The 8948-nt window shown below is 52.0% G+C and overlaps 1 protein-coding gene across 1 annotated transcript in view; it reads left to right on the top strand.

Moving 5' to 3' along the window:
* The window catches only part of AFAP1L2 (actin filament associated protein 1 like 2), a gene marked incomplete at its 5' end in the record, with an annotated part of 44393 nt that overhangs the window by 17820 nt on the left and 17625 nt on the right, over positions 1 to 8948 (top strand). The window contains one exon of the mRNA XM_018570759.1: positions 8696 to 8904. Coding sequence (XP_018426261.1) covers positions 8696 to 8904 — 209 coding nt within the window. The remainder of the gene's footprint in view (positions 1 to 8695; positions 8905 to 8948) is intronic.

Here is an 8948-nt window from a genome sequence, read left to right as displayed (position 1 = left end):
CTCTGTGATCTCTCTGATCGCTGTGACCTCTCTGATCTCTGTGATCTCTCTGATCGCTGTGACCTCTCTGAGCTCTGTGATCTCTCTGATCGCTGTGATCTCTCTGAGCTCTGTGATCGCTCTCATCTCTGTGATCTCTCTGTGATCTCTCTGATCGCTGTGACCTCTCTGAGCTCTGTGATCTCTCTGTGATCTCTCTGATCGCTGTGATCTCTCTGATCGCTGTGATCGCTCTCATCTCTGTGATCTCTCTGATCGCTGTGATCTCTCTGATCGCTGTGATCTCTCTGATCGCTGTGATCTCTCTGATCGCTGTGATCTCTCTGATCGCTCTCATCTCTGTGATCTCTCTGATCGCTCTCTGATCTCTGTGACCTCTCTGATCGATGTGATCTCTCTGATCTCTGTGATCTCTCTGATCGCTCTGTGATCGCTCTCATCTCTGTGATCTCTCTGATCGCTGTGATTGCTCTGATCGCTCTGATCTCTGTGATCGCGCTCGTCTCTGTGATCGCTCTCATCTCTGTGATCTCTCTGATCGCTCTCATCTCTCTGGACTCAACACTGTCTTTGTTTTAGTTTAAATATTGTTTATGTAAATTAGTTTATTTGTATTGATTTGTGGAAACTAAACAACAATGACACCTCTTTAATAAGTTCCTCTTTTAATACTTAATATAAATAGTCTAATTACCTGAAATGTTTCTTTATATTAAAGCCCAATTCAGCTTTATTTGGCCACATAGATTCCAGGGGCATCAAAATAAAATTGTGTGCAAAATCGTACAGTTTATTTTCCTTAGCAAGCGGCTACAACCTGAGCAGGAAAGTCTGTCCCCGGCCAGCATGGCGCAGAGGAGGACCCTTACTCTCTGTGTTGAAGCAGTGGTCTCTCTGCAAAGTGCACTGCTATATAGCTGACTGTATTTGGCTAAAACTCTACATTTGGTTTTGGACAGAACGGTGGAAGGGATGGAAACTCGGTCTGGTTTCTATTTCTGCTTTGTGTTCCTGCGGGGAAGGTTTCCCCATATTTCCTGGCAGGACAGGAAGTAGAAGCTTTTCAGTGGGACGTGTTCAGCAAATCTTTTCTGTACAATAGGGAAGGGTATTACTGTCTGGATCTTACTGTTCCAGTGGCAACCACTTCCCTCATCTCATGTCCTGTTGTCACAGGGACAGGAAATGAGGTGAAATCTTCCGTAATGGAGTCACAGCAATAAAAAAAAATGTCTCTCGTCCTGGAGCTGGAAAAGTATCTGTGCTCGGTATCGGTGAATCCCTACTGGAAACTATGTAACTGATAACAGTCAGCACAGGAGGTGATCTGCTTGGTTGTGCAGCACAATGTTCACATTATTAATGACATTGAAGTCTGAGCTGTGATTCTGCGCTCGGGATTGTTTTACATTTTTGGAAATATTATCACAAGTCACCAAACACAGCTCAGGGCTGTCACTGTTATCTGGAGCATCGGTGAAGGACGCCGAGTCTGCCAGGGACGAAAAATACCGACCTCGTATAACGGGACACCAAAGAAAGGTTTCTAAACTGAATTGTGTCTGATTTTATATCTTCCCCTCCGTGTGCGGAGTGTGCTGAGTTCCCGGGTCTGTACACCCGCTGTGCCCATTATGAGGGGCTCCCACCCTCCCTGTGCTGAGTTCTGACTCTCTGTGTGTTGAGTTGATGATACCAGAACACATCATGAGATGAAATGAGACTTTGTGACAAGTTCCCGGGTCTGTACCCCCGCTGTGCCCATTATGAGGGGCTCCCACCCTCCCTGTGCTGAGTTCTGACTCTCTGTGTGTTGAGTTGATGATACCAGAACACATCATGAGATGAAATGAGACTTTGTGACAAGTTCCCGGGTCTGTACCCCCGCTGTGCCCATTATGAGGGGCTCCCACCCTCCCTGTGCTGAGTTCTGACTCTCTGTGTGTTGAGTTGATGATACCAGAACACATCATGAGATGAAATGAGACTTTGTGACAAGTTCCCGGGTCTGTACCCCCGCTGTGCCCATTATGAGGGGCTCCCACCCTCCCTGTGCTGAGTTCTGACTCTCTGTGTGTTGAGTTGATGATACCAGAACACATCATGAGATGAAATGAGACTTTGTGACAAGTTCCCGGGTCTGTACCCCCGCTGTGCCCATTATGAGGGGCTCCCACCCTCCCTGTGCTGAGTTCTGACTCTCTGTGTGTTGAGTTGATGATACCAGAACACATCATGAGATGAAATGAGACTTTGTGACAAGTTCCCGGGTCTGTACCCCCGCTGTGCCCATTATGAGGGGCTCCCACCCTCCCTGTGCTGAGTTCTGACTCTCTGTGTGTTGAGTTGATGATACCAGAACACATCATGAGATGAAATGAGACTTTGTGACAAGTTCCCGGGTCTGTACCCCCGCTGTGCCCATTATGAGGGGCTCCCACCCTCCCTGTGCTGAGTTCTGACTCTCTGTGTGTTGAGTTGATGATACCAGAACACATCATGAGATGAAATGAGACTTTGTGACAAGTTCCCGGGTCTGTACCCCCGCTGTGCCCATTATGAGGGGCTCCCACCCTCCCTGTGCTGAGTTCTGACTCTCTGTGTGTTGAGTTGATGATACCAGAACACATCATGAGATGAAATGAGACTTTGTGACAAGTTCCCGGGTCTGTACCCCCGCTGTGCCCATTATGAGGGGCTCCCACCCTCCCTGTGCTGAGTTCTGACTCTCTGTGTGTTGAGTTGATGATACCAGAACACATCATGAGATGAAATGAGACTTTGTGACAAGTTCCCGGGTCTGTACCCCCGCTGTGCCCATTATGAGGGGCTCCCACCCTCCCTGTGCTGAGTTCTGACTCTCTGTGTGTTGAGTTGATGATACCAGAACACATCATGAGATGAAATGAGACTTTGTGACAAGTTCCCGGGTCTGTACCCCCGCTGTGCCCATTATGAGGGGCTCCCACCCTCCCTGTGCTGAGTTCTGACTCTCTGTGTGTTGAGTTGATGATACCAGAACACATCATGAGATGAAATGAGACTTTGTGACAAGTTCCCGGGTCTGTACCCCCGCTGTGCCCATTATGAGGGGCTCCCACCCTCCCTGTGCTGAGTTCTGACTCTCTGTGTGTTGAGTTGATGATACCAGAACACATCATGAGATGAAATGAGACTTTGTGACAAGTTCCCGGGTCTGTACCCCCGCTGTGCCCATTATGAGGGGCTCCCACCCTCCCTGTGCTGAGTTCTGACTCTCTGTGTGTTGAGTTGATGATACCAGAACACATCATGAGATGAAATGAGACTTTGTGACAAGTTCCCGGGTCTGTACCCCCGCTGTGCCCATTATGAGGGGCTCCCACCCTCCCTGTGCTGAGTTCTGACTCTCTGTGTGTTGAGTTGATGATACCAGAACACATCATGAGATGAAATGAGACTTTGTGACAAGTTCCCGGGTCTGTACCCCCGCTGTGCCCATTATGAGGGGCTCCCACCCTCCCTGTGCTGAGTTCTGACTCTCTGTGTGTTGAGTTGATGATACCAGAACACATCATGAGATGAAATGAGACTTTGTGACAAGTTCCCGGGTCTGTACCCCCGCTGTGCCCATTATGAGGGGCTCCCACCCTCCCTGTGCTGAGTTCTGACTCTCTGTGTGTTGAGTTGATGATACCAGAACACATCATGAGATGAAATGAGACTTTGTGACAAGTTCCCGGGTCTGTACCCCCGCTGTGCCCATTATGAGGGGCTCCCACCCTCCCTGTGCTGAGTTCTGACTCTCTGTGTGTTGAGTTGATGATACCAGAACACATCATGAGATGAAATGAGACTTTGTGACAAGTTCCCGGGTCTGTACCCCCGCTGTGCCCATTATGAGGGGCTCCCACCCTCCCTGTGCTGAGTTCTGACTCTCTGTGTGTTGAGTTGATGATACCAGAACACATCATGAGATGAAATGAGACTTTGTGACAAGTTCCCGGGTCTGTACCCCCGCTGTGCCCATTATGAGGGGCTCCCACCCTCCCTGTGCTGAGTTCTGACTCTCTGTGTGTTGAGTTGATGATACCAGAACACATCATGAGATGAAATGAGACTTTGTGACAAGTTCCCGGGTCTGTACCCCCGCTGTGCCCATTATGAGGGGCTCCCACCCTCCCTGTGCTGAGTTCTGACTCTCTGTGTGTTGAGTTGATGATACCAGAACACATCATGAGATGAAATGAGACTTTGTGACAAGTTCCCGGGTCTGTACCCCCGCTGTGCCCATTATGAGGGGCTCCCACCCTCCCTGTGCTGAGTTCTGACTCTCTGTGTGTTGAGTTGATGATACCAGAACACATCATGAGATGAAATGAGACTTTGTGACAAGTTCCCGGGTCTGTACCCCCGCTGTGCCCATTATGAGGGGCTCCCACCCTCCCTGTGCTGAGTTCTGACTCTCTGTGTGTTGAGTTGATGATACCAGAACACATCATGAGATGAAATGAGACTTTGTGACAAGTTCCCGGGTCTGTACCCCCGCTGTGCCCATTATGAGGGGCTCCCACCCTCCCTGTGCTGAGTTCTGACTCTCTGTGTGTTGAGTTGATGATACCAGAACACATCATGAGATGAAATGAGACTTTGTGACAAGTTCCCGGGTCTGTACCCCCGCTGTGCCCATTATGAGGGGCTCCCACCCTCCCTGTGCTGAGTTCTGACTCTCTGTGTGTTGAGTTGATGATACCAGAACACATCATGAGATGAAATGAGACTTTGTGACAAGTTCCCGGGTCTGTACCCCCGCTGTGCCCATTATGAGGGGCTCCCACCCTCCCTGTGCTGAGTTCTGACTCTCTGTGTGTTGAGTTGATGATACCAGAACACATCATGAGATGAAATGAGACTTTGTGACAAGTTCCCGGGTCTGTACCCCCGCTGTGCCCATTATGAGGGGCTCCCACCCTCCCTGTGCTGAGTTCTGACTCTCTGTGTGTTGAGTTGATGATACCAGAACACATCATGAGATGAAATGAGACTTTGTGACAAGTTCCCGGGTCTGTACCCCCGCTGTGCCCATTATGAGGGGCTCCCACCATCCCTGTGCTGAGTTCTGACTCTCTGTGTGTTGAGTTGATGATACCAGAACACATCATGAGATGAAATGAGACTTTGTGACATATTTCGGATGGTAAATGTGAATTTGGTGCAGAGAAATGTGTTCCTGTGATGTGGAAGTAACAATGACTTGCGGATTGAGGGCAATATATGTAAGAAAACAAATTGGCCTCTTACCATGGGGGGGGATGGGGGTAGTAGGGAGCAGCTCGCCTCTGTCCGCAGTGGCATACAAAGTCATTCTCTCTCTGCGTTCTGCCCGCTGCGGCTGGTGACAGACACATAATCTGCGTTTCTCTTCCTCCATGAAGGTTTTTGTTCCACATTTGGGGGGCTCATTGAGAATTCTCCTTCTTCTTTCATCTCGCCGTTTCCTGTTCGCTGAACCGTTTCATGTTGCCAGGTTTGTGGTGGCCGTGTTTTTCTTTTCCTTTCTTAAAGAAGAAGTAACATCGAAATTCTTATTAAATCCGACGAGGCACCAAAATGCACGGAGGGCTCGGTCCCAGTGGCGTCGCAAGAGGGGTGCAGCCCGCACCCGGGTGACACCATTGAAGGGGGTGACACCAAAATGACTGACAGTCATTTTGGTGTCAGTCATTTCAGTCATTTTGGTGACACCCCCCTCTAAAAAGTTAGACACTCGGTCACAGACTGAGAGCCCGACAGTATCAGGAGAGAGGAGGGGACCCGGCGGCATACCTCATCCCGCCGGGTGAACGTCCCCTCCTCTCTCTGCCGGCGTCCATCACCAACATGGCCGCGGGCAGGCGTCAATTACACGGCCGCGCATGTGCAATGATGTCACGCGGGGTGTCACCCAAACTCCGCTCAGTGTGACACCCGGCCTCGGGGCGCCCCTGCTCGGTCCCATTCTAATCCATGGCCCCGGTGCTGAGCCTCACAACGAGACGGATAACTAATGCGGGCTCACTGGCATTCACAGGAAGAATCACCATCCCCCCATTGTATCCATCATGTGATGCACAGTATATATATATATACACAGCCCCCGGTGTCCTGCGTTCTCCTCCCCCCGGGCCTCTTCCCGCGGGCCGTCCTCCCGGCTCCGGCCTCCAGGATACTGAAGGGGGATATTTGTGTCGCCGCCGCCGGAGTCTTCTCATCCCGCTGTGACGCGGATTCTGCCATGAAAGAAATATTTGTGGCCGGCTCTGCGCCGAGGAAGACAAGGACAGCTTTATACGTGCGCGCGGACCGACGACAATGCCGTATTATCATCATTACTGTCATTAGGGGCGATGGAGGGCTGTGTCTGTCCCTGGCGGAGTACAAGTCCCAGCGTGCAGCAAGCCCTTCGGAGCTCCTTAAAGTGGACCTGTCATCACACAGCACAGTCTGCTCAGTAATGTGTCAGTGTAACACTTGCGGAGATCACAGCACTCCCCCTGACAATGTCCTCATCTGATTTTCTCAGCAGATGGAAGGCGCCATCTTTGTCCAGGCATCACCCAGGGTCACCATCTACCTCCTGGACTGAGATGACACAATCATGTGAATCCTGGTGACTGTGGCTGTGTTCACCAATGTCTGACACAGATCAGCCCCTGCTGCAGCCTCTCACCTTGTGACTGGATACAAAGTGACAATGTTGCAGACTGATCAGGGAGGGAAGGGAGACTGAGGAAATGCTTCCTCCTGCCTGCAGCAGACTGATCACCGGGGTGGGCCCCGCCTCCTCCTTTGTCGCCGGGCCCCGCCTCCTCCTTTGTCGCCGGGCCCCGCCTCCTCCTCCGTCGCCGGGCCCTCCTCCTCCTCCGTCACTGGGCCCCGCCTTCTCTGCTGCCGACCACGGGCCCCCGCCTCCTCCTCCACTGCCGGGTCCAGCCTGCTCCACCGCCGCTGCGGGCTCTCATTAACCGCGCAGCGGCTGTGAGAAGAATGCGCTGCTGCACAGATCAGTGATCTGAACAGCGGCGCATTCTTCTCACAGCTGCCAGTGAAAGCCACCAGCAGAGGTGACATAGCGACCCCGGCGGCCCGCACGTCATCTGGCCGGGCCCCCCCTGTGCCCCGGGCCCCATAGCGGCTGCCTGGGTCGCTATGGCAATTGTTACGCCACTGGTTCCTGTATATTGTGACACGTCAGGGATATGACTGGTCCTCTTTATGACATCACGGGAGGTGAATCGTTGGGAGGAATCCTCTAATCTGGAGGTCGGAGGACATCTGCTCGGCGTGATCATTTGTGGGAGGACGAGCCGGGCGCGGAGCGGAATGACAGACGGATTCACAGAGGTCAAGTAGCGGTCATAGCGGAAAGGGTTAAAGAGCTTCTTCCTGGAATGGTCCTCATACAGGAAGTCATAGAGCGACCTACGTGTCACCGAGCGGCCAGTGCGTGTCACCGAGCGGCCAGTGCGTGTCACCGAGCGGCCAGTGCAGACGGAGGTCAGATAGAAGACTAAAGGGGAGGACGGAGGTCAGATAGAAGACTGAAGGGGAGGACGGAGGTCAGATAGAAGACTGAAGGGGAGGAAGGAGGTCAGATAGAAGACTGAAGGGAAGGACGGAGGTCAGATAGAAGGCTGAAGGGGAGGACGGAGGTCAGATAGATAGGTGCAGCAGACTGATCACTGGGAGAGGGGAGACTGAGGAAATGCTTCCTCCTGCTGCAGCAGACTGATGACATCATCTCAGCCTAGGCACAGTCACTGGACTGGAGCTCATAGTTGGCTTTGCAATGATAAGAGGCGGAGCTTCTCTGACCAATGATCCTGTCGTCGTACATTGTGGCATGTCGGGGATTGTCTTGTAATGTTACTGGGGACAGGTCCTCTTTCCAGGTCTTGGTGGAGACTTGCACTGCTCTCCGGGGGGGGTGTTGTAGCAGGTGGTACTCCGGCCTTGCTGGTCATTCGGGGGAGGTGTGGGGCGGGAATCGAATGCTTTCCTCCACATTCCTATATTCTGACACAACGCACGCTTCTCACACCCCAGATAAGGACATTTCCCGACATTCGCGGGGATGAGGGAGGACAATGGAATCCCAATAAGAGGTATCAGCTCCTCCCCCCCGCCTCCCCCGGATACCGTTATCACATCCCCCGCAGTGCGCAATCTGCATTTTCCTGTGTTAGAGATACATGGACTCCATCCGCACTCCTCGCTCCGCCTCCCCCGACTGGAAAACAGTCTAACGGGTGAAATGCGTTTATTTTTGTATCTTTTGTACTTTGTATATAAAATGGTTTTCTAATAGACGTTTTCCGTGACAAAGGATGCCCAGAGCATTGTGGGAACACTCTGTAATTGAATCTCCATGTATGACGCAGGAAGAGGGGGCGGAGTCACTGCTCTGACACAGTCAGTTCGGGGGGGGGCGTTTAGCTTGAGCTACTGAGCTCTGTAAACAAATGACTTATAAAGCAGCTATAGAGATCCGGGAAGTACATGCGAGAGCTCCGCCCACCTCCTGGATATGGAGATACAATGTGGAATATTTTATAATGGTAAATATTCCACGTCTGCCCGCCAGGAACATGAAACGTGACGCAGTGAGCGTATGAGCGATCGCAGTACCGGTCCGATCTCATCACCCGCTGTATGAATCTCATTCTGTCGTTCACAGAGGACGGAGACGCCGTCAGCAGCTCCTACGAGTCCTACGATGAAGAAGAAAACCTCAAGAAGTCGTCGGCCCATCAGCACCAATGGCCGTCCACGGAGGCGTCCATCGAGCTGATGAAGGACGCACTGATCTGCGCATTCCTCTGGAGGAAGAAGTGGCTGGGCCAGTGGGCCAAACAGCTCTGTGTTATCAAGGACAACAGACTGCTGGTAAGGGGGTGTCAGAGGGGACTCGGGGCATAGGGGGAGGGGTC

This window comes from Nanorana parkeri, unplaced genomic scaffold (genome assembly GCF_000935625.1).
Source record: "Nanorana parkeri isolate BGI_ZX_2015 unplaced genomic scaffold, ASM93562v1 scaffold1592, whole genome shotgun sequence".
In the NCBI taxonomy this organism is placed as follows: Eukaryota; Metazoa; Chordata; class Amphibia; order Anura; family Dicroglossidae; genus Nanorana; species Nanorana parkeri.
The sequence above is the reverse complement of the archived record's forward strand: the minus strand, read 5'-3'. Positions and strand labels throughout refer to the sequence as shown.